The 27,029-nt window shown below is 44.7% G+C and overlaps 1 protein-coding gene across 8 annotated transcripts in view; it reads right to left on the reverse strand.

Moving 5' to 3' along the window:
- Positions 1-27,029, reverse strand: part of CALN1 (calneuron 1) — a 469,972-nt gene that overhangs the window by 231,396 nt on the left and 211,547 nt on the right. For all 8 annotated transcript variants that reach the window (XM_060285810.1, XM_060285813.1, XM_060285811.1 and 5 more), the window contains one exon: positions 2,884-3,027. In XM_060285810.1, the coding sequence (XP_060141793.1) occupies positions 2,884-3,027 (144 nt within the window). The remainder of the gene's footprint in view (positions 1-2,883; positions 3,028-27,029) is intronic.

Here is a 27,029-nt window from a genome sequence, read left to right on the forward strand (position 1 = left end):
TGGGCCTCGTGCCGAAGCTATGACCTCACCGTCGGGCAAACCAACAGGGACCCCAGAAAGAAAAGATCAGTATGTGGGCCAGACCTGCTGCTAATCACAGCCAGCTGGGATGCAGGCAGGCACCGCCATCTTCCTGCCGCCCCTGGATACCAGGACCAGGATCTGCGGGCCAGGAGGCGTGGTCATCTTACAGCAAAGAATCCTAAGTTCTGGCCCAAACGCTTGTGTGTGTGTGTGTGTGTGTGGCATTTCACCATAAAAACCTCTGTCATTCTACAAGTTTCACGCCAAAGAGAAGCTTAATTAGGTAGGGCCAAATCTCTGCAGAGAATCCCCAGTTACAGAAGCTGGGGAGGAAGGATATAATTAGAACCTGACTTTTTTTTTTTTTTTTAAAAGAACAGCTCAAAAGGCCCCATTAAGAGAAGGACACTGAAAAACAGACAATCCATCCATATCCAGAACTCAGGACCCCAGAAATTTTACTTACCAGCATCATTTGCAAAACATGTAAAAACACACACCTCAGTCTCAGCTTGGGCATTTTTTTTCCCTCAGCTCTTTTCACACTTAAGCATTTGATATGTTGCAAAAGCAATTCTTTTAGCCTACTCTGCTACATTGTTTGCATTTGTTGTACGCTGACTCTTTTGGAGGCAACAAAACTTTGAGGAAGCTGTGGGTTTGAACCCTGGTCCGGGAAGACCCCACATGCCGCAGAGCAGCTAAGCTCGTGTGCCACAACTACTGAGCCTGAGCTCTAGAGCCCGCAAGACACAACTACTGAGCCTGCGTGCCTACAGCCCGTGCTCTGCAACAAGAGAAGGCACCACAATGAGAAGCCCGCGCACCGCAACAAAGAGTAGCCCCTTCTCGCCGCAATTAGAGAAAGCCCGCACACAGCAACAAAGACCCAGTGCAGCCAAAAAATAAATAAATAAAAAGAAAATTTTTTAAAAAAGGTAAATAGCAGTGTTTTCACCTGATGGGCTCACCATGAAAAAGGCCAATGACTTTGGCTTCTGTTAAAGGAACTAATAGCAATTCTCTACACGCTTTGCTTGGAAGTTCCACCCTCGGCACTGGTCCCTAAGTATGATGTTGCAAATAAACTGGTGACACCTGAAGTCTCTTAAACTGTAACCCCTATATATGGATGCCTGAGTCCTGACGGGCCCGTTGGACAGCACCATCAACACGAGATCCCCTGGGGACTCCCAAGTCCCGGTGGAATCAGGGATGATTTGAAAAAAAATGTAAAAATTCCCCATGAGCCAGGGTCTGATGAATGAATATACAAAGAACAAGGATGGACCTGGACGAAGACCCTTAAATCTCAGAGGAGTGACTCTCCCACGATAGCCCCAGATCATTTTGACTAAACGTTGCTAATTCCATTTGCTTTTAGTCCAGTTGACCATGTTTTATTTTACAAGTTGTGGGAGAGTTTCTTTTAAGGAAGAAACTCTTTTTTTTCTTTTTTTCTGGAAATGTATCTCTGAAGTGATGATGGGAATTCATGGACATACACAACATGTGCTTTGCCCCAGGTTGTCAGAAATACCTCTACACACAAAGCAAGGTCGACTCAGGCCTGCAAAGACCCAGTGAGCCACAATCCGTCGAGGCTGTAAGGACAGGGTTGGCACTCCACATACAACTGAACATCGCCGATAAAATATCTCTTTCCTGAACCAGCAAATACATGCCCACAGCTGCACTTGGTGGTTGGCACTGGGGTCCATTCACCATACGGTCATACTTATTATCATCCTTCCAACAAATCCAGCAGGGTAACAGGACACGGCCACGTTCTTGCAATTAGTCTGCAGGCCAAGCAAACATCTCCCTACCAGGGTCTTCATCTATCTCTCCCAAAGACATCCTGCCCCCTCCTATGTTTCCTTCTACTTGGTCTCTACTTCGTGAGTATACCCGAGTCCCCACAGCCCCCCACTCTGAACCTTTACACCTGGAATCAAGCTGCTTTTCAGAGGGGGAGAGTGTGTGTTGAAAACAACAAAATAAGGAGGCTCCTTCCTGGACCTTCAGCCAAGGCAGGAAGGTCACAGCCAGTTTTAGAGCAGGAAAGAATCTTAAGGATCATCAAATGCCGTCATCTTTCAGAACTGTTTAAATACAGTGAGACCCTTTTCCTCAATGTGATTGTATGTAGAAACCCAGTATGTAAGACAGAGAAAAGAACTGTTATAGCCAAATGATGGAATATGATTTGGCCATAAAAAGCAACGAAGTAGTGATACGTGCTACAATATGGATGACCCCTGCAAATATTATGCCAAGTGAAAGAAGCCCGTCACGAAGGACTGTGTATTACATGATTCCATTTACATGAAACAGCCAGAAGAGGTCAGTCCATAGAGACAGAAAGGAGATGAGTGGTTGCCTAGGACTTGGTGGGGGATAGAGGGATGGGGAGGTGATGAATAAGAGGTACAGGGTTTCCTTTTGGATGGTGAAAATGTTCTAAAATTGATTATGCCATTGGTTGCCCAAATCTGTGAATACACTCAAAGCCATTGAATTGCATAAGTTACGTGGGTGAATTTCATGGTGTGTGAATTCTTTCTCAACAAAGCTGTTCTGAAAGCAAAACAAAACCCTTCTCAGTGCTCCATCAGCCAGGCCCCCTTCCTCACCCTGCTCCCTCTAGAGGCCCCAGAACCACTTCTGCAGACCCCTAGAGGTCTACGGAATGTGGTTTGAAAAACCCTGATCTAGTTCAAGTTTCCACTCCTCAAAGGTAAACCAAGACATGAATCAAAGTCTTTCGACTCCAAGTGCAAGGGCCCTTAAACCCAAGATCTCCCTGATGAGTCCAGGCTCATCCCAGTGGGGGGACGCTGCAGGCCCGGGTCTCACCGTCCATGTCCAGGCGCTGCATTATGATGGCCAGTTCCACCTCACTCGGCATGTACCCCAACGAGCGCATGGCCATTCCCAGCTCCTGCTTGGAGATGAAGCCATTGCCGTCTCGGTCCAGAACCCGAAAGGCCTCTCGGATCTCTACAAGGGGAAAGCAAAGAAAGTCCAATGTCACAAGGTGTGGTCTACTGCATTGAAATGGTTGGCGATTGTTGGAAACTTCTAGCTGCTTTACAAATAGTGATGTGTCAAAACTCTTTAATCTGATAAAAAGGGTGGCCAAAAGAGGAACAAAAGAAAGGAAGAAAAAAAAGAGGGAGAGAAAAGGAGATGGGAGTAAAGGAAAGGGAGGGAAGGGGGATAAAAACAGAAGAACAGCTTTGGAAGGAGGAGATAACTGGCCCTGAGCATCTAACACACAGAAGCCGGTAAACAATTAAACGGTGGTCCCAGCTGGGAATTGTGTTAGCCGACACTTTCCCAACAAGGATGACGATTAGGTTTCAGCGGTGAGAAGACAGCTACTGGCTTGGACTGTCAGGAGGAAAGGAGAATGAGATTCCCCTTTGCAGACTTACATTTCAGCTCCCTGCTGCCGCAGGAGCTGTGCCGAAAGCTTTCTCAACCTCCTAGGAGGACAGGAGTTAAGTACCCTGCTGGTTATATTTCATTCCTCTAATTTACAGCTGTTTTATGGCCATAAACAACCTCAGATCAATAAGAGTGTCATTAAGAGCCCCAGAACCATCTTTAATCACATTCTCTGGGGCTGGCAGAGAATTTGACTCTGCCAGCAAGAAGGCCATTTCACCCAGCAGGGAAACGCCCATCCTCTCACCCCAACCAGAGTTGCTCTGCTTTCCACCCAGAGTGCCTCCCTCCAGAGCCCCACCTCTGCCGCCGCCGCCTGTTCATCCTGGGTTGGCTGAGCATGTCCTAACACATCACACCCCTGCGAGGTAGCTCATGGGAATTCGATTGGAGATCACAGTCTGCGGATGAGAGGTACATCAATTGTCTCTGAGCTCCAGACAGCTTTGATTTGTCATCAATAAACCCAGTGTGAGCCCAGCTACGGCAGCCGCCAGCATTCATCAGGCCATTCAACAAGCAGCGGCTGCCTATAGCTAAGGAGCACGGGAGTTAGGACTGCAGAGAAATCTGCCGGACATCGTGGCTCCCCTCCAGAGCCCCTCACTCCAGGTGGGAAGATAAGATCCAGGCAGAAATTTGCAGGAACTCTTCAAACTAATGCAAGATGCTGGCCCTAACCCTTTACAGTCGTCCCTTGGTATCGGCAGGGCAGCCGGCCCTCGAATCCATGGGTTCAGCATCCATGAAGGGTCAACTGTAGTTACCACTTCTAAATATCTGACTATCCTCCCAGCAAACACATTGAACCCTTACCCGAGTAGGCTTTCCCTTTCCTATTTGTATTAATTTCCTGGGGCTGCTGTAATCAATCATACAAACGTGGTGGCTTAAATAATAGAAAGTTATTCTCTCACGGTCTGGAGGCCAAAACTCTCCAATCAGTATCACTGGGCAAAATCAAGGTGGGGACAGACCCGCACTCCTCCAGAGGAGCCAAGGAAGATTCTTTTCCTGCCTCTTCCTACAAGCTTACTTCCTTGGCTAGTGGCCGCCTCACTCCAAGAGCTAGCTGCTCTGTGATCACATCACCTTCTCGTCTTCTGTCTGTGATGTCCCTCTGCCTCCCACTTACAAGGACACTTGTGATTGCATTTAGGGACCACCGTATAATCCAGGATAATCTCCCCATCCCAGGATCCTTCATTTAAAGACATCTGCAAAGACCCTTTTTCCAAGGTGACATTTACAAGTTCCAGGGATGGGAATCCGATACCTTTGGGGGTTGTTTTTCAGCCCTCTACACTCTACCATCAAGTGCTTCCGCCTGAAATACCTTGCAATCCTCTTTACCTGCCCAAATCGTATCGGTCCTCCGAGACCAAGATGAGGGCAGCATATTTCACAAAAACACCTTTGCTCACCACAGCCAAGTTCCCTCACTGCCGACTGTTCAGCAGGTCATTTACTCCTCCCACGTGACACCTCGCACGTGCCAACTAGAAATAGGATGAAATCATGGTGCAGAAATCACGGCTTCGCGGAGCTGCGAGCTCCTCATACATTTCATTCACGGCGGTATGTTCCCACCTACGCCCTGAAGGAGGCGCTAGACGGACAGCTGTTCAATGCACGATGAGTCTGAACAAATAAGCATCAGGTATTAGCAGCAGATTCATTATCGGTACTAATTCAGCGCTCTGAACGCGCTACGTGAATAAATGTGTGAGGCAAGCAGCCTGGGAGTCAAGACCCCGGCCTCCCAGCCAGGCGTGTTAGCTCATTAGGTCTGCAGCCAAATACTGAGGCCTCGGTTGTTCATGTGTAAATGAGCTGGGTTGGCCAAGAGAATCCTTAAGGTCCTTTAAGCCCCTTTCTAAGGATCTGTGGACATCGTTAGAGTGTTTAAGAGAAGAACAGGAAACCTGTGTTCTCTTTCACACCCTATTGATCTGCTGTTCGAACACCCCTCTTTTTCCCATTGATGATATAGAAAACATTTTAGCCCTTTCCAAATTCTGAATTAAGAGGTTTGTCTGCATTTTGAGAATTTTCTCATCAATGCAACCATGCCCAATATTACCTAAAGCAGCCATATGTTTTCCTACCAGGTACCAGGTGGCCCTAAAAGAGCTTAGAGCCACGGCTCAGCTTGAGATCACGTCACACAGTGCTCAAGGACACTGGGGCAGAGACCACGCCTCACTCAGCCCAAGTCTCGACGCAAAGGGCAGGAGGATACAGAGGGAGGTCTCCTGAGACGGGAGTCAGCCTACAAGGAAGTCCATCTAGCTCTGCCCTGTGACCAGGGCAGGCCTCTCCCTCAGCCTCAATGTCCCCATCTGAAAACTGGGTTGGGTTGGATCTCCTTCCAGCCTCTGTGATAGGGTTTTGTACATCAGGGCTGACACAAACCGTGCAACAGCAGAAAATGTCAGATGATGACAAGGGCCCTGCCTGGGGTCCCAGAAGAGGCTGGAGTCCCAGGTGGGCCGGCCTGGTGGTCAGCTTCAGGCTGAGCCCTGTCCCTTGTTCTCTGGACCACTTCTCTCCTGAGGTACCATCTCCTCTTCCCATTCCTCTGACTCAATCCTGAACTCTCTGGGCTGATGGTATCACTCCGAAGGATGGTCCCCTTCTGTTGACAGGGCCTGGCCTCGCTCCTGTGGTCCCCTGCATGCCCTAGATCTTACTGGCAAAAGAGCCTGTATCCTTACACTGGTCACTCCAGAGAGGGCTGGTTGGGGATGTTTGAGAACTTGACCTGGAAATGAGGGCCTTGGTGGGTATGCCTCCCGGCCCTCACCTTGCTGCCTGGGTTATGCCTAGGGTTGCCTCACCCCTGGGCTACTGGATTTGGTAAATCAGACCTCACACAGGGGTCTTCCAAGAACTGCCCTGCTTGAAGGAACATGCTCCCTTGAGGCCTCAAACCCCCATGGTTTACCTGTCTGCAGTCTCCAGGCTGGCCCTGCTCTAGCCCAGGACAGGATGGGATGGGGCAGGTACATCTCAGCTCTGAGTTCTGTTTTCTATGGCCCCCAAGTAAGTGGGACAAAGCCACTCTTCTCTGTTTACAAAGAATATCTGCTCCCAGGGGGACTTCCCTGGCAGTCCAGTGGTTAAGACTCCACACTTCCAGTGCAGGGGGCGTGGGTTCGATCCCCGGTCGGGGAACTAAGATCCCATATGCCGTGCAGCACGGCCAGAAAAAAAAGCTGGAGCTCTGGGAAAAAAATCAGTAAAATTGATAACTCTTAAAAAAAAAAAAAGAAACTAGCAGTAAATTATTTAAAAAAAAAAAAGAATATCTGCTCTGTGTGTGTGTGGTGTGTGTGGGGGGAGGGTCTGTGTGTCTGTATCTGCAGAGGTAGACAGAGCTCACTAACTTCGTTTTCTTTCAAAGTAGCAGAGAGGAGGGGAAAAAAAGTACAAAACTAGAAATCCATAATGGGAGCCTCTAGAGATTTCATCTTTCCAGGGTAAGGAAAGCCCAGGAAACAAGACGCTTATTAGAAGGAAATGGGTCTTGCAGTCTGAGACACGTGACGTGTGCCTCATTTTATTTTTAATAGCAGAACAGGGTGTGAGAAATATGCCCATAGAACAGCAGAGACATGGGAGCAGGCCGGATCCCTCTGCCTCTGGCTACAGGCAGCCTGGGCACAGCACGAAGGGGCTCTGGCCACTTTCCCCATCCTCGGGAAGTGGAGACCACAGATCAAGTTTTTGGGAACAACTCAGTAACGTGGTGTGCTTTCCACTGGAATGTATATCCTCTTTAGGTGAAAGTCCCTTGTGCTTCGGAGTTACATAAGCATGCCGTGCTTTCGGTCTTTGATTCAATCTCAGCCTCACGAAGCATGTGCACACCAGGAACCAGCACGGCCAGTTCTGCCCTCTCCAAGGTGACTTCGTGGACCACAGAGGGGCATCCATGATGCTCATGGAGCCTGTCCAACTGTCACTGTGCGGAATATGAAAGGAAACACGGTAAGACACATCTTCTGAAAAAAAGGAATCTACTCTCTGCCTGTGGAATCTCCCAGAAGCAAAGTCTACATTCCCACAGGGACCTGGGCCTCTCCTCCCTGGAGTGAGGTTGATGTCCTGGAGCAAAGCAAGGCCTGGGATAGAAATGATCCTGTTTTAGAGAACAAGAGATGTACTGCTCATTATGCCAGCAAGTCTATTTTCTTGAAAATACCTGCAGCCACCACTGGTACCCCCTGCATCTGGACCCAGTGCCCTCTGAGAACCATGCTTTGGTTCTGTGATGCTCCCTATGTCATAGCCAATTCAGGCAGGAGCAATGGCAGAGGTGCGGCGATCATGCAGAACAGACTCATTAATCAGGCCACCCCAGCAGAGTGTGTATCAGATGAAACCCAGACACCAGGCAGAGTCAATATTCATTGGCTAATGTTCTAGCTCTGAAGAATCAGCTGAAATTCATTGTGCTAACTGGCAAACTCAAATTAGTAAGGAAGAACAATTTTTCCTATCTCAATCCCCGCAAGCTGTGAAATCTGTTTATTCTCCACAAAAAGGTATGTTTGGGAAGCATATGGGATTTTAACCACAAAATGTGAGGGCTTTATGAATGAACAAGATGCCTTCTGTTGATAAATGCCATTGCGAAACTGCAAAACTGGAGAGAGATGCAGCTCAGCAAGGCTGGGCCAGGCAATTATTAAATACCAACACAAACGCACCAGGAAATATAAGATACAAGTCTGGAGAAATAATAGAATGGGGGCTGAGCTAATGACAAAAGATTTAGAAAAGTTTCCTCCTTCTCTATGAAAGACAAAAAATGAATACGTAGAGCTGATTAATACAGCCATCCACTCACTGAAGAGTTGCTGCTTATTTATTATATGGCAGATGCGATGCTAAGATAGAAAGGTAGCCAGAAAAACTTTCCAGGCTCTGAGAAGTTTACATTCCAGTTGGAGAGACAGAGGGGTGACCAGATATTCATAACAGAGAACAACAAGCCCAATAATACAAGTCTACACAAATCTCACGGAAGTCCTTCCTTAGGACAAACACACAGTTCTGTGAAAGGGTTACACTTGGATCTTTGGAATCTTAAGGCCTCGGAGAGAAGGGAAAGGAGGCTGAGTGGAGAAAGGGCACCAAGATGCGCGTGTTGAATGCGTTGGCTGCATGGTGGGCGTAGAAACATCGACAGATGAGGGTGGAGAAGTGTGCTAGGGCAAGACTGAAAGAGACTTTGAAGCCACCTGAGCTTTAACCTGCAGGCCAGGTGTTGGCAAACGACGGTCTGTGGCCAAATCTGGCCCACCACCTTGTGTGTCGATAAAGTTTTATTGGAACACAGCCATGCCCATTCATTGACCAATGGTTGCCCGTTTTCAGCTGCTCTTGGACCACACAATAAGAACTGAGTCATTGTGACGGGGACAGTTTGGCTCACCAAGCCTAAAATAGTTATACTTTGGCTTTTTAAAGTTTGTGAACCCCTGCTGTAGGCCACAGGGGGCCCTTAATGGTTTTAAATTTTTCAAAAAGAGAGAGAGAGAGAAAGGATCAGATTGGTTTGTAAACTGAGGGCTCTGGCATCAGGGTGGTGAAGACTAGAGTGACAAGGGATGAGAAGCAGAGCCCTCACCTGGAGACGAAGGGAAGATGGGGGGCCCAGAGCTACCTCTGGAGCTGCTGGGAGGGGGACCAAGAGACTTCGGAGCGGTCCAGGGCTCAGGTGTCCCGGGTTTAGGGGCGGGATGATTTGAGGATGCTGCTGAGGTTTCTAGTTTGCCTGATGGGGTGAGCAGTGATGATATTAACTGAGAGCAAATTCAGAAAGAAGCATATGATTTCAGGGAGGCAGGGAGGGGACGTGGTATTTTGGCCACGCGGAGTCCAGGGCTCTGAGAGATACCCAAGCAGTCAGGCCTGGTGAATACATGGAAATACACGACTAGCCTTTGAAGACAGTGATACTGAAAATACGATGAGGATGGAAAATGGGAATAGAATGACCATAATTGCATACAAGATGCTGGTTCAATCCCGGTGTGGGTTTTAGTGTGAATGAGTTCCAATTTAATTATAATCTATTGGTCTGCAAATACAACTAATTGGTTTCAGTAATTAGGGAACACAGAGGTGAGAGCTCAGACAGCAAGGGAGGTGGGGCCCTGAAGGAGGAGGGAAATCTGATGGGAGAAGGCAGGGATGCAGCGGGAACCCGGAAGTGTCCCGCATTTAATAGAGCTGTAGCCACACAGATGGGGGCGACGTTGGGGTTACGATGCTGCTTTGTATCATACACTTTCTAACCTGGCTTTTTTTTCTTGGTACGTTTTCAAAAGGGTTAAAGGATCCTCACTCCTAGGTTATTTGCTATTTGAGATGTGATTGCATCCATTGCAATAAATGCTCACTAACTGACTGTCCCTCCCCGAGAGCGTAACAGCAGCTGTGATCTACGGTTAGAATCCAGCGTTGAGCAGGGCTCCTGCAGGTTCCCTGGCCCCAGGCTCACCGTGAGTCCCTGTTAACCCTGGGGGCAGGCAAGAGGCCGTGTTGAAAAAATAATTCAAAGGCCCCCGTGCTCAAGGCTGGTGGGACAGTGATTCAAGGTTCATACTGGGATCTCTGGTGTCACCACGCTCCTGGCCTTTTTCCTTACCTATTGCCTCAAATGATACCTTGAATTCAAAAATAACGCCAACTCCTTCCCTAGCTAGCATTCAGAAAGAAAAGCATGTCAGTAACTTATTAGGCAGAGAAATTACACGGACGAGGTAGCCCAGGTCATGAAAAATAATCATTCTCTCCTAACGTAGGGTGGCACCAGGCGGTCAGAAAGCCAGGGGCATTTCTCAGGGTTTAGGAGCTAAAACAGAGTTTATCTATCCCCAAAGTGTACACCTCCACAGATGAAGCTGAATTGATTTTAGCATACCAGGTCCGTTAAAGCTATTGGAAAATTCCCCAACAGCAAAAGAACAAAGCAAATGAGAACTGAAACTCACAATGAAAGCCCATCTGGGCCACGGGCACCCAGTGATGGACTGAACGCTCCATAGGGCTGAAAGGAGAACCATTAAAATGATTTGAATATGGATGAGAGTGATATCACTGGAGGGTCTCTCTACTGAAAAACAGGGTGATGAGCAAAGAGAAAGGAAGAGGACATCTATCAAGACCGCAGTTTTCTTTGTCTTGAGAGGTTCTGGACTTGACCTCTGGGAATGGGGACAACCCCCTCAAAAGACCAGAGCTAGACCTACAGGGGACTGCTACATTTTTCAGTTTATACATTAGTTGATGCTTCTTATGAAAAATGCCCCCAAAATGTATAAAGAAAAAAATTATCTATAATTCACTGGTCAGCAATAACCATTGTTAACATATTAGGGCATTTTATGCCAAACTTTTTTTAAGTACAGATATTCCTAAACTGGGCTCATGCTCTCTCTATAGCTTTATATCATTTTTTTTTTTCATTTAACACACTATCATTTCAATCTTCCATATTGTTAGCTAGGCTTTAAAACATCATTTTTGATGGCTACATAGTATCTCATTAAATCACGACAGACAAATTGATGTCACCGAACTCCTAGTGTGGGACATTTAGATCAGTTCTGATTTTAAATAATACCACAATGTAAATCTTTGTACATAAATTTTCATGTCTTTTGATGATCATCTCCTTAAGATGGTATCTTAGGAACACAAGTATTGGGTCGAAGGGCAGGAGTTTTTTTTACGGTGCTTAACATATATTGCCAAGTTGTCCTCTATGACCCGTTTCTACTCACATCACTTCTGAGACCAAATGTGTGGGTTTTTTTCCCACACCAACTAATTCTCCCGCTCTCTGGATGCCAATAAGCTGGCGTCCAGTGATTTAACCCAGTTCTGACACTGACTGCTCAGAGTGAGTGCAGACCCCAAAGGGGAAGTCCCACAAAACTGTCCTCACTTCAGACGCCAGCCACCAGTCTAGGCCACGTGGACTTGTGACCAACCAGCTATAAAGTCAAGGGTTCCCACAACTCCTCTTCAGATTCGATAATTTGCTAGAATAGCTCACAGAATTCAGGAAAGCTCTTTACTTACATTGACTGGTTTATTATAAAGGATAGAACTCAGGAACAGCCAAATGGAGGAAATGCATAGGGCCAGGTATGGGTGGGGGGGGGTATGGTTTGCACAGAGCTTCCATACTCTTTCTGGGCACCACTCTCCCAGCACCTCCATGTATTCACCAATCTGAAAGTTCTCCAAACCCCATCGTTTAGGGTTTTTAATGGAGGTTCCATTATGTAAGCCTGGTTGTTTGAATCATTGGCTATTGACAACAGAACTCAATCTCCAGCCCCTCTCCTCTCCCTGGAAGTCACTGGATGGGGCTAAAAGTTCCAACCTTCTAATCATGCTTTGGTCTTTCTGGCCACCAGCCCCCATCCTAAAGCTATCTAAGGACACCAGCCACCAGTCATCTCATTAGCATACAAAAGACACTCTCGTCACTCCAGAGGTTCCTAGGGTTTCAGAAGTTTGGGGCAGGAACCAGGGAAGAAGACCAACCATATATATTTCTTTTTTTTTTTTTTTTTGCGGTATGCGGGCCTCTCACTGTTGTGGCCTCTCCCGTTGCGGAGCACAGGCTCCGGACACGCAGGCTCAGCGGCCATGGCTCACGGGCCCAGCCACTCCGTGGCATGTGGGATCTTCCCGGACCGGGGCACGAACCCGCGTCCCCTGCATCGGCAGGCGGACTCTCAACCACTGCGCCACCAGGGAAGCCCCATATATATTTCTTATACAATATCACACTCTCCAGAAAGGCAGTATCAGTGACCAGGGTCCTCCATTTTGCATCATTTTTATGCACAGAAACCCAATCTCCTCTGAGATGTACCTTTCCTCTAGCTGTGCCGAAGTTCAAGATCCAGGTGATTACAAAGGGAGGCTTCAAGGAAGAGGAGACGATTCAGATACTGCCTGAAAAAGACCTGCAGGGTAATCGCAGGACCCTGAGTGGATCTCACACTCAGCATGGGACCAGGCCCAAAGGAGGTGCCCAGGAAACACCCACACTCATGGCTGAGATGAGGAAACCGAGGCTTAGAGAAGGGCAAGGGGCTCCCCTAACATGGGAGGAGGAGGGATGAGAGGGGAGAGACCCACCCTCCTGAGTCCAGACCAGGACTGCTTCCAGGGCAGGATGCTGGGTAGTTCCTCCTAAGAGGAGATGGACCATCTCCCACAGTCCAGCTGACCAGCCAGCATCCTGGGGACAAACCTGGTGCTTCTCCCCAGGAGTCATTTCTCACATGGCAACAAGCACCTTCTCAGGGAAACAGTCCAAGGCATAAAATAGGCATCACCCCATTTGGCACGTAAGGCAGTACTGCATGGATCTGCAAGCAGCAAACTGAGTGGAATGTATCTGTGAGCATGGGAATAATCAATACAATTAATTTTTCATTGTCACACTGCTCTTAAGCTGAATATCCTGAGATCAGAGAAAAATCAGGTTCTGAGAAAACAAGATCATCTTGTGGATTTAGCACTGATATGGAGGCCAGAAGAGCAAGTTCCAGAAATAAACCAGAAGCAAACTGAATGGCGAGGAGAGGGCCCCTCAGGCATGGCTCACACCCCCTCCCCTCCCTGCGGTCTTAGGAATCATCAAAGCTACGTTCATCTTTGCATTGTTCAATTTAACTCAACCTTACAAATATTTCTCGGGCCCCGACTGTGTGTCAGACACCCTTCTAGGTGCCAGGTCCTAGAAAACCAAGGTATAAGGCAAACAGGACATGGGTTGGGAAGAGGTGGGGCCCACACGGAGCCCCCAGTGGGAAGGGACTGTGGAGGACAGCTTGGGGGCTGGGACTCAGACTTCTTTTCTGGATCTCGCAGAGTATTATTCTAGAAACCAAGTCTGTTCCCTGACCTCTGGAATTTCTCCTGGGCTGAGAAAAAAAAAACAACTTTCTAACAGAAAACCAACAACTAAATCCAAGAAAACATGAGGGGCTCTTTTTGGTTTTGCTTTTTAATGAGGCAAAAATTATTTTTAAAGGCAACACAGCTTTGGGTTTTTTGTGTGTTTAATTTATTGGAGTAGAGTTGATTTACAATGTTATGCTAGTTTCAGGTGTACAGCAAAGTGATTCTGTTATACATATATTTACATATATTCATTCTTTTTCAGATTCTTTTCTCATATAGGTTATCACAGAATACTGAGTAGAGTCCCCTGTGCTATACAGTAGGTCCTTGTTGGTTATCTATCTTATATATAGTAGTGTGTGGTAACCATAAGTTTATTTTCAATATCTGCAAGTCTGTTTCTGTTTTGTAAATAAGTTCATTTGTATCATTTTTTGAATTAGATTCCACAGGAGTGTTATCATATGGTCTTTGTCTTTCTCTGTCTGACTTACTTCACTCAGTATGATAATCTCTAGGTCCATCCATGTTGCAATACAGCTTTGTTTGGATTCTGTCAATCCAGGCTTGGGGAGAAGAGCAGGGCAGCCAGTGCACCGGACTCAAGAGGAGCCAGGAAGGAGGCCTGGAGTTGGCGGTGAGGTTGACTCAGGCCCTACTATGTGACCCAGATGCTTCTGTTTGCCACTAGGTAAGGGCAACCTCTAGAAAGCCCAGCACCCAGCCCACCCTTTAATGACGCATGGAAGAGGGCTAGACAAAGACAGCAAACGGGCATGTCATGGGGCCCTTCAGAGCAAAGTACCTATGGAAATATCACACTTTGTTATTAACATTGATGCTTCATAGCCACTCCCTAGCCAGGGAAAGCCAGGATGGCACACAGCCTTTTAAATGCCAATCCACAGTAATAAATGCACAGTTCATCATGACAGACGCACAATATAGTCGGAATGTATACGGGGGAGGCGTATGAGTACGTTAGGTTGCGCCATATAAAACTGCTTTCGTATAGATAAAAAAATGGTCAAATACTAGCAATTTCTTCTGGCTCCAACCACTATGTAAGAGCTAAACCTACTGTGTGCTTAACTATACCAGGCACCGCTCTGAGTGTTCTTTGTATGTTAGCTCATTTATTCCTGGCAACAACCCACGGAAGGTTGCCCTTCACCTGAGGCCACGTGGTTCTAAGTGTCAGGGCAGTGATTTGAATCCAGGCCTGCTGGCCAGAGTGCGCACTCCTCAACTTCACACTCTACCTCTTCAAACACATACTTCCTGAGAAGGACACACCCTTCCCACCTGGGACACACTCTATTTTCTAGTCCATTTCTTTCTCTTTATTTTTTTTTTTTCCTGCACACTCCAATCAGCGAATTTGATCTCCCTACTCATGCATGGTTCAGGCCCCACTCTTTTTTTTTTTTTTTTTGCAGTACGCGGGCCTCTCACTGCTGTGGCCTCTCCTGCTGCGGAGCACAGGCTCCGGACGCGCAGGCTCAGCGGCCACGGCTCACGGGCCCAGCCGCTCCGCGGCATGTGGGATCTTCCCGGACCACGGCACGAACCCGCGTTCCCTGCATCGGCAGGCGGACTCTCAACCACTGCGCCACCAGGGAAGCCCTCAGGCCCCACTCTTGGAGAAGCTCTGACCTCACCCATGTCTCGGCTTCCCCACTGCAGCCTCTATCTCACTATTACTCTCTGGTACACCCCCTTCTTGTTACAACTTCGGACTCTCCCTGGCAGCCTCCCAAGCTCGTCCTAGAAAGCCCCAGGCCTCTCTCTGTCTCTCCTGAATCAATGCCCTCCTCCATTATGGCGGCTGTCACGGGACCATCTCATTTCCTACTTCTGCACTGAGCAGTTAGCTCTCATTCACTGCCACGAAGCAGCACATGCTACCCAGCTTTGTACCACTGTCTACTTAAACAACCATCTTTCTTGGGTCCCAGAGGGATGTTACATTCTGGAAGGCTAGAGAAAGGTCTTTGTTTTTGGAACCCCCGCAGGCCTACCAATCTTATGACGTAAGACCTGCCGAGTGACAGATTTAGTCCTTGCAGGTCTAAGACCTCCCAGCTGCACCTCGCCTGCCCCTGCCCTCTGCCCCCTGCCCCCTACCCCCTGCCCCTTCTGTAACAACCTCAGCCACAGGATGTAAGCAGCTTTGGGCAGGAAAGAGCTCTTTGCAGGAGGTCCCTTTGTCTTCCCACTAGCCTTAAATCAGTCGCCCCCTCATATCCGGGTCCTAGCACACCTTCCAAATCTTTTGATCACACAATACCTTGCCTAACTTGTTGGTTCTTTCCGTAGATCAAAGAAGTAGAAATGAAGAATAAGTAATTAACAGATGACCAGATCTCTTCCCCAGCTTCCCCTTCAGTAATCTCGTGAACAAACTGTGTGAAAAAGAAAGCGTCCAAAGAAAAGTCACAGGAAGTGGACGAGCCCACACACCATGGGGGACGGCAATGACTCTGACCCCCAATCCCAATGATTAACTGAAATTATTTCCTTTTTTCCCTTTAAAGGCTTTCATGGCTGAGCAGACTCTAGAGAGATGGTTTTTGGGAGACACTGAGTCCACCTTCTCCCCAGATTTCCAGCATTCTGATTAAAAGCAACTTTCCTTTCTACCGACGTTAATCTCTCTCACGAGTATTGATTTTTTGAGTGTCAGGCAGCCGGACCTGAGTTCAGTACCAAGATTCGGTGGGGGCAGAAGCAGGCAGAGTCCGTCAGCCACAAGGATTTACCCGTTTTACAGACCAAGCCTAATAGAACAAGAGGACTGTGATGGTCACACATGTATAGCTTGACTTGTCTGCTCCTAATTCATCCATGTTGTAGTCTCTTAGGCCAAAGCATCTGCAGCACCTAAAACAGGACCCAAAAGACACGCTCAGGCCATGAAATGAAAATTCTCCTAAAGTCATCTTCCAAACAATTCATGGCACTGAGACTCAGGGCAAAATGACAAATGGTGGAAGTTGCAGGAATTCGCTGGAATCCAGAAGAGAATTCCCCTTCTGTTGTGGAATTTTTCAATTTTAACTCTTATCAGACCTGTCCTTCTTTTGCTCACAGGCAAGGGCGCACGTAAACATGGCCCAAGTCTTGTTTCTCGTAGCCTGGCAAATACAGCTGCCCTGGACTTGTTGCCTAGAGAAAGGTAGGTAGTCAGATGGAATTCAAGACAATGTGAGCCCAAGCCCCGCACTCAACTGTGCAGAGTAAAACACAGGTTTGGACTGATTCACAGCCACTCGGGGGAAGCCCACGGAGCGACCCCCTCCTTCAGCTCACCAAATTCCTGCACACCTCCCTGCTGCATTGCTTCCTACTCCACTGTGCCTTCCTGATCATTGATAAAGGGCCTGGATATGAAGAAATTGTTCTCCACTGCAGCTGACATAAATATCCCATTATCAATAGAAAGCAATTTATTTGCTTAAAATTGCCAACTCTCTCATTTTGTTTTAATGTGCTAGTTCTCTATCAAATTAAGTCTGGACCTCTGAAAAGACTATTTGCAAACCTGGCACTGGTTCCAGTTTGAGAAATAAAACTGAAATCAGCTGAGGCAGACTGATCCTGCGCCAACCCTCCAATATTACAAGGGCAGCTCAGGAAAGGGGGTAATTGCTTTAGGAATTCTACCCAGACAATCCTAAGGGAGTCACGAGAGAAGAGGCCAACTATCCCAGAACACACAGGTGCACACACATGCACACACAAGTCACTCCAGATTTCTCTTAAAGAAGAGGTGACCTGTCTGGGAGTCAAGGAGAAGCGCCACGTCTGGTCGTGTGGATTTTCTGATCATGGAGGCCAACGGTGTGATAAAGGCAACATTTCAATCCGTGGAGAAAAAGAAAGATGGCTTCCTACAGAGGGCTGTAATAATCAGCTGAGAACTTGGAAAATATTAAGTTACAAGTATACATCACACCATCTACCCAAATCTACTTCTGAGAAATTAAAATATAGAGGGAATTAAAACAATAATCATTAGACAACAAAAGAAGTTCTTTCTAAAGAACTGAAGGCTGGGAATTCCCTGGCAGTCCAGTGGTTAGGACTTGGTGCTTTCACTGCTGAGCGCCTGGATTCAATCCCTGCTCGGGGAGATAAGATCTTGCAAGCTGCTAGGTGCCGCCAAAGAAACCAAAAAAACAAAAAACGAAAAAAATAAATAAATAAAGGACTGAAGGCAGATTGATACATAAAAAAGCCAATAACACAAAGAGACAACCTAGAAAGTAAGCCAAGATGAACTGACATACGGCGAACAAAGGGATCATCACATATGGCGAACAAAGGGATCATCACATATGGCAAACAAAGGGATCATCATTGGTATGTAAAAGGTTTTACTGGAATGCCCCAACAGAACAATGGTAAAAAACACAAATAGACTTGCCCTAAAAGGAAAAATACAGAGAGTCAAAAATCATATAAAATAGAATTCCACCTCACTATTAATTTTTTCACTTGTGGTACTTTTTACTATTAATTTTCTAGCACAAATGAGTAGAACCATAATACACCATGTTTTATGTACCAGATTCATATCCAGATTCATATCAATAAGGATTTGCTGGTGTCCACCACGTGCCAGGTACGTTCTAGAAGCTAGGATGTGATAGGGACCACAACAGAGATCCCAGGTCCCACGTACTTGGATTCTAAGGGGTGGGGGAGACAGACAGTAAACAATAGGCCTTTTGTAAAGTAACTTAACACCACGCGTAGGAAAGTGATAACAGAGTTGGGGGGGGCGCAGCACTGAGGAACCAGCGGGGGTCGGGCGGTGCAAGGAGCAGGTTCCAGAGTAAACACAGAGGGGGGGCAATTGAGCTGCAGCAAGAAGACGTTTGAGCAAAGACTTGAAAGGGCATAGCCATGGGCTTTCTGGGGAAGACTGTTCCAGACAGAGGGAACAGTCAGGGCTAAATCTTTAGGTGGTCATGTGCCTGGAGGGCTGCCGAGGGGGCCAAGTGACAGGGGTGGGGAGAAGGAGGGGGGCATAGTGGAGAGATGAGGGTGCGAAGGCCGATCACGTAAGGCCTTGTGGGCCGCTGTCGGCACTTTGAATGAGGAGGGAGCCATGGCAGGTTGCCGAGCCAATGAGCGATGTGGTCTCACTTGTGTGTTAAAAGGACACCCCCGTCCAAAGAAGACACACAGGTGGCCAACAGGTACTTAAAAAGGGTCTCAACCGTCACTAATCATCAGGGACATGCAAATCACAACCACAGTGAGGTATTACCTCACAGCTGTTAGAATGGCTCTTATCAAAACGACAAGAGATAACAAGTGTTGGCGAGAATGTGAAGAAGGGGAACCCTTGCGCACTGTTGGCGGGAATGTAAATTGGTGCAGCCACTATGGAACACAGTATGGAGGTTCCTCAAAAAACTTAAAAATTGAACTACCATATGATATAGCAATCCCACTTCTGGGTATATATCCAAAGAAAACAAAATCACTATCTTGAAAAGATATCTGCAACCCCATGTTCACTGCAGCATTAGTCACAATAGCCAAGATATGGAAACAACCTTCCATCCAACGATGGAAGAACGGATAAAGAAAATGCGGCATATATATATACAATAGACTATAATTCGGCCATATAAAAGGAGTTGAGACAATTGCCAATTGTGATAACGTAGATGGACCCTGAGGGCATTATGCTCAGTAAAATAAGTCAGACAGAGAAAGACAAATACTGTATGATCTCACTTAGATGTGGAATCTAAAAACAAAGCAACCTGAACTCATAGATACAGAGAACAAATTGTTGGTTGTCAGAGTCAGGTTGGGGTGGGGGGAATGGGTAAAGGTGGTCAAAAGGGACAAATTTCCAATTATATAAAAATAACTCAGGGGGGTGTAATGTACATCATGGTGGCTATAGTTAATAACACTGAATTGCATATTTGAAAGTTGCTTAGAGAGTATATCTTAAAAGTGCTCATCACAAGGAAGAAAATTTTGTAACTATGGTGACAGATGTTATCTATACTTATTGTGGTGATCATTTCGCAATATACACAAATATCAAATCATTATGTTGTGCATCTGAAACTAATATAATGTTATGTACCAATTATACCTCAATTTTAAAAAAAGAATGCCTCTGGCTGCTGAGCTGATAACAGATTGTGAGGATAACATGGGAGCAGAGTGAAGATGCTGCGGTGGTCCAGGGGAGAGAGCAAGCCAGGAGGGAGAAGTGGTTCTGGATGGATTTGAAGGCTAAGTCTCCAGCAGGATGTCCTGAGAGACGGGGGATGGGATGGGAAAGGAGGGGAACGGGAGGTTTCCGGCTGCAGCAACTGGAAGTTCAGCAAGGCCCATTTGATGGTGTGCCCAGAATTAGCAAGATGAGATGGTAAAAGCAACTCCGCACCCTGCTGGTGGGAGTGTGAACTGCCTGCCTCTGCAGGGCAACCAAGCCGCAAGTACCAAAAGCCTTGAGAATATGGACCTTGTTTGGATCCTAAATAGAGCAAGTCTTAAATGGACATTTTTGATATGCATAACAGAGAAATAAGCTGATTTAAGTTAGCTATACCGATGGTATTTTGGAGGAAATGATATACTGTTTGGGCTTTGCTTTAACATACTCCAGGAAAAAACGCAGGGGGCAGGGGTGACAGAATAAATGCAATTGGTAAAATGCTGAAAAATCACTGAAGCCCAGTGGTGGCTACTCCAGGGCTTACACTAGCCTCTCTGTTTGTCAGTAAGATTGACAATTTCCATAAAAGAACTGTTTTAAAGGTGTGTATACCTTTAGACCCAGCAATTCCATTTGTGGAAATTTATTCTAAAAAATGTTTTAGGATACTTATTTGTAAAGATTTATTTACAGAGTTACTTATCACAGCCTTATTTTTAATAATAAAAGTGGGAAACCACAAAAAATAGATGTAATCTGTTTTATTTTTTTAATTTTTATTGGAGTGTAGTTGATTTACAATTTTGTGTTAGTTTCAGATGTACAGCAAAGTGAATCAGTTATACATATACATATATCCACTTTTTTTGTTTTAGATTCTTTCCCCATATAAGCCATTACAGAGTATTGAGTAGAGTTCCCTGTGTTATGCAGTAGGCCCTTATTAGTTATCTATATATAGTAGTGTGTATATGTTAGTCCCAATCTTCCAATTTACCTCTCCTCCTGCTTACCCCCTGGTAACCATAAGTTTGTTTTCTACGTCTGCAACTCTATTTCTGTTTTGTAGATAAGTTCATTTGTACCCAATTTTTAGATTCCACATAAGCGATATCATAAGATATTTGTCTTTCTCTGTCTGACTTACTTCACTCAGTATGACAATCTCTAGGCTCATCCATGTTGCAGCAAATGGCATTATTGCATTCTTTTTTACGGCTGAGTAATATTCCATTGTACCACATCTTCTTTAATCTGTTCCTCTGTTGATGGACCTTTAGGTTGCTTCTGTGTTGTGGCTATTATGAATAGTGCTGCAATGAACATTAAATACACTGCTTTATGCAATCTAATTAAATAAATGATAATAAGCAATTCAACTGAAAACAGTAGAAAGATCAGAAATTGGTCTGGATATGTACAGAAATTTAGTATATCACAAGAGTGACATTTCAAATAAAGGGAAAAGATGGATTTAATAAATAATTTGGGGACAAGTAAGTAGATATCTGGAAAAAATTAAAAATGAAACTATACTCCACACTTTATACCAAAATATATTCGAAAAGAACCAAAGATTAAATATGTAAGATGGAGCCATAATTATAAGAGAAAAAAATATGAGGAAATTTATTTTATAATCTGAATGGATAATGCTATCCTTAGTAGGGAACAAACATCAAAAGCCATTAAATGAAAGACTGATAAATTCTAAGTAAAAATTTAAAACTTCCTCATGACAAAAATCACTGTAAACTAAGTCAAAAATCAGAAACAAAGTAAAAATATATGCCAGTTACATTACAAGCGAGGAGCCAATTCCTTCATATTTAAAAAGCTCTTGTATATCAATGAGGAAAAGGCCAGCAAAGCAAAAGAAAGATGCTCAAAGAATATGGGCAGACACTTAGTAGCTCCCAGGAAAGGAATTACAAATGCCCCTTAAAACTATAAAACAATGTTCAACCCAACTCAGAGTAAGAGAAATGCAAATTAAAATGTCATTTGTATATTTTCACCTGTGATGCAAGTAAAGATCAAGAAACGTGATAACGCGCTGTGTGGATAAAGCTGTGAGGAAGCAGGCCCTCTGAAACTTTGGGGGTAGAAGTGCAAGTTAGTATAATCTCTTTGAAGTGCAAAATGGCAATGTCTATTCTATTAAAAATGCACACTTTGACTCAACAGACCTCTAGACATGTATCCTACGGCTCTAATCACACACGTGTGGAGTGAAGCACTGAACCAGGCTATCAGTCGCAGCAGTGATTACATATATATGTTTCAAAAGATCGGCGTTAACGACATTTAGGAATTATTGCTAATTGTGTTAGGTGTGATAATGGTATTGTGTTTTAAGTCATTTTTAAAATCTATACTAAAATAATTACAGATGAAATGATAAAATGTCTGGGATTTGCTTTAAAATAATACAAGGAAGAGGAGAGTTGGCAGATGGGGTACAGATAAAACAAGCATGGTCCCAAGTTAAAGCTGGGTGATGGGCCCACAGGTGTTCATTACACTTGAATTTTCCATGATAAAACATCAAAATTTTAAAAGATCGTAATCAGCTCAAATGCCCATAAACAGAGAACGGATTCAATAAATCAGAGTACATCCAAGCAATGGAAGAGTATACAGCCGTAAAAAGAGGAAGAATGCTCTCTAGATCCTGATGTGGAATGACCTGCAAGATGTATTGTGAAATGAAAAAAGCAAGATGCAGAAAGGTGTGCATCAAATGCCACCATTTGTATAAAAAGAAGAAGGAAAAAAGATGACACAAACTTGCTTGTAAATGTCCAGAATCACTCTCTGGATGAACATACAGGATTCAGGGAACCGTGGTTCCCCTGGGGAAGGGAACTAGTTGGGGAGGAAGGACAGGATAGAGGGACACTTTCACTATAAACACTCTTCTTCCTTTTGAAATGTGTACTACTAATGTATATATATTCAAATAAAAAATAAAACGTATGATTATTAAAATATGCACTAAATCATTAATAGTGGTTGTTGCTGAAGGTTAGGGTTATGGGTGATTATTATCCTTTTCCAAACATTCTACAAGGAACACGTATCTCTTAAGTGATCTGGGGGAGAGGCTGAGGTTATATTTGAAAAAGCAAACCCAGCAAATGACTTAATCAAAGAGCTTGTCTCAACCATCAAACAGAAGGTGACCCACAGACTCCCTGATGCCTGATGCTGCCACTGCCCTCTTCCTTCCCCCGCCACCCGGTGCAGTGCTCTGAACATCCACAGGTCATCAGGGACCAGGCTGGGCGAGGACCTGATGCTGGGCGAGATCCGGCTCTGCCCTTAAAGCTCTCATGATGGGGCAGGCAGGGAGAGAGGCAGAAACGCAAACAGGAAATTACAGTGCAGTGTGATAAGTGCTATAATACCCACAACTTAAGAAAGCTGGGGGGTGGGGGCGGGTGTCATGGGAAGAAACTGATTCTTCAGTGGGGAAAATGCGTAAGATCTTTAAAGATGGCTGGTAATTGGATTCAAGATTATATGGTGATGATTCAATCTAGTGTCCATGATGCAACGGCTGACCCCATTCATTAACTGGCCACCCCTGGTGACTCAGCACTAAAGCAGTTCCTAATCATCTACATTAGTTCTCCAGGGCAGAGCTGAGCTAACTCTACTCGTCATTCCTCTTCATGCTTTTTCACTTGGACCACGTATCAGAACAACAATTTTGCTCCATTCCCAGACTCCTCCTCTTCTAAGTGAACTCACTATACTTACTCACTGCTTCTTGAAGAGCTCTTACTTCCACTCCACTCAAGAAACCCAACACCTGGCTTCATTCTGGTCCTCGGCCTCACCCATCATTCTCCAACTCTGAAAGCTTAAGCTCTAACTTTTCACTCTCATAAAACGACTTCATAGTGACCTTCAAAGGTCACTCTCACGAGGCTGTTCTTTTACCTTTCTAAGACCTTAATTCCTCAGCATTTCTCCAGACTGCCAGCCTGCCACTGTCTTCCTTTCCTGTTCAACCCAATTAGACAAGTTACCTAGAGCCCAATTCAGTTCAACCACTCTCTTCCCAATACTCTTACATCACCTCCTAATTTCCCACTAGTCCTGTTCTGTGCAACCCAAGCAGCCTCCCCACCTCCATAGCCAGACACAATCCTTTCCCCATCGTCCTATTCAAGATTTTCATCATTCTCCTCAAGCTCCCAATCCCACTTCCTGAAGCCATACTCAAACTCTCAGTAAATAATGTGGTCCTCCAGTTGCTCTTCACAAAAGAAAGGGGTCATCAGTCCAGAATGGCTTTAATTTTTCACCCCTTTTCCCCTGTAAACTTACCTACTACAAAATACATTATCATTCCCTCTCTTGTTTTAGACAAGAGGTATCCCATTCCATCTGTGTTGGCCTCATCTAATGGGACTCCTCAGAGTCTCTTGACCTCGTCCCTCTCCCAAACTTTTGGCCATTTGCTTTGCTGTAGCTGTTGCCACCATGGTGACTCAAGTCAGAGTCCTTTAGGGCCACGTGACCCCAAGGCCTGAGGCCAAGGCCAGGGTCTCTCACTCCCCTACAGCTTCTACGTTTGGATAGAGCAATACACAGTGTATGCAATCCGGCCTCCAAGTGGTGGCCAAATGGGTTTGATGACACACTCCAGAAGCACAAGTGTATTTACTTCCTGAAAATTCAATTTTAACAATTAGAAAGAAAAGAAAGGAGAGAGCTAGGAAATAAACTTCCTCTCTATTCCTCTCTCCAATTGACTGTCTCCAAACACTGTTTCTCTTCAGCTGATCTGGAGTCATCCTGCATAGCTGAGACTTCATGAAAAGATGGTCAACCTAGCAATGCATCCCTTGTTGTTTGCTTTCCATCCTTCTTTCTCTCACTACTCTTTTGCCTTTCTTGCTGCCCTGGGTTTGCACCTCCTCAAAGACATTAGCACTTAACCCTTGCCTCAGGCTCTGCCTTCCAGAGCTAACCTGCCATGCAGATTATGAATTCCATTACTTCCTTCTTGTCCAGAGACTTTGAACTTTAGTTATCCCCTCACTTCTATACAGAAAATCCTAGGGAATGATATGAGCAAACCCTTATAATCCCACAACCAAACTGTATCAAATCTTAACACTTTGCCACGTTGGTTTAAATTTTTTAGAAAAAGAAAACGAAATTAGACATCACAAATACAAGTGAAGTTCTTGAGCTCCTCTCAAGAACTCTCCTCTCTCCTTGTTCCTATTTCTTTCATGGCCCAGATATAATCACTGTCTTGGTTTTGGTATTTATCATTCCCATTTGTGTTTTCTAAAAATCTTTATTTCTTATAAAATGTTTCAAACATGAGTCCAAAACAGAGAATAATATAATAAACATATGTTTACTTAACACAGCCTTATCAGGTCTTTACATTAGACCATGTTTACTTCAATGCTTTTTTAAAAAATAGCTTCATTGAAGTATAATTTACATACAATAGTTTGAAACCCCTCCCTATAGATCACCTCCTTATTTCATTCCTCTCTTTTCAACTCAATGATTTCAGTACTTATTGTCACCTTGGACCTTTTCATCTTTATTCTGAATATATATGCGTTTGTGTGTGTTCATGTGTGTGTGTGTGTGTGTGTGTGCGCGCACGCACGCATGTTTGTATGTCTATGGTGGGTATGCATACATAATATCATGGATACACACATAGATACACATGTTGATTCATATAACTCTAATTTATTTTGACTATTGTATAGTATTCCATCTCCAGTTGATTGGCATATAAGTTGCTGAAATGTTTTTATATGCAAGGTATCCCCACAATGAATATTCTTGCACCCTGTGTAGCCAGTGCCTCTCTCTTAGCAGCTGCACAGTGAGTTACAGGCTGGAGGCCAGGAAATAATTATGCTCAAATATGCTGGACATGCTTCTGCTTTGTGTGCCAACTCTGTTTCTGATAACATTCTGTGTCCCTGCCTAATGAATGAAGGGCCTTAGCATGTGGGAGGGGTCTCTTCCATGTCGGCCACCAGGAAGGCTGAAGCATTAAGTACATTTGATGGACACTGTGCAATTACTAAAAATAATGTTGTAGATTCTTAGTGACATAGAAAATGTTCATAATTTATTGTCAAGTGGAAAAATTTCTAAACTTTATGTGTTATGTGATCATCATATTGAACAGTGAGATTATACCAAAAAGATCCAGGAATCAGCCTGAAGGGGCTATTAGGAACATCAGAATAAACACTGACAGAAGGAGATGATGATCTATTAAATAAAACAGGAATTGATGAGTTAATTCTGATATAAATGAATGAATGAATAAATGTGGATAAGAAAAGGCTCTTGCTTATAGCATAATGCCAGTAAGTCTAGAAGCAATGATGGACTTAGAAAAATCATCATTTGGTAACCACCACAATAATAACTGATTCAGGCAAGAATCACTAATGGATACTAAAACCACTGGGTGAAAGTTTAATGAGGATCCTATATATAGTTTCAAAGTATTTCCCCCACAATACTTATTAATTATGAAGGGGGAAAGAGTCACTTTACAGTGAGAAGCCTGGCAGACTCTATCTTAATTCAGTGATCAAAGTTAATATCACCAGTAATGGGACAAATCATCATTATGTGTCACCTGATCAGTTGCCATGAGACGGACACATCATCACCTCTGTGATATTTCTGCCAAAGCTGCACAACTTAAATCTAACCACAAGGAAACATCAGACAAACCCAACATGAAGGGCATGTTGCAAAGTAATGGGCCTACAACCCTCAAAGATGTCCAGGTGGTGAAAGTAAAATAACAAAACAAGACACAAAGCCTGAGGGACCTTTCAAGATTGGAGAAAACCGAAAAGACATCACAGAAAAATGCTAAATATGATCCTGGATTGCATGATTTAGCTGTAAAGAGCAGTACTGGGATAAGTGGGAAAATCTGAATGGAGACTATCAATTAGGTGATGGTATTATACTATCTTGCCTGATTCTGATGATTATATCGTGGTTATGCAGGAAAGTGTGGAAAATATGCACAGAGAATTCAAGACTCATTGGGACATCATATCTGCTGCTTACTCTAAAAATTGTATAGATTTGGGAGAGAGAGAGAATGATAAAGTAAATGTATTCAAATGTCATCAATCAGGGAACCTGCGTAAAGGACAAACAGGAGTTCACTGTACTATTCTTGAAATTTTCCTCTCGATTTGAAATTATATAAAATAAAACAGTAAAAAAAAAAGACTATGTGATGTCAATTGTATTACATCCATATGATAGAATTTACACACAATCAAAAAGCACATTTACTAAGCAACATAAGAAAGCCTATTTTCTTAAAAAAAATTCGAATAAAAACTTATATAAGTGGGCTTCCCTGGTGGCGCAGTGGTTG

Source organism: Globicephala melas, chromosome 15, assembly GCF_963455315.2.
Source record: "Globicephala melas chromosome 15, mGloMel1.2, whole genome shotgun sequence".
NCBI classification, from domain to species: Eukaryota; Metazoa; Chordata; class Mammalia; order Artiodactyla; family Delphinidae; genus Globicephala; species Globicephala melas.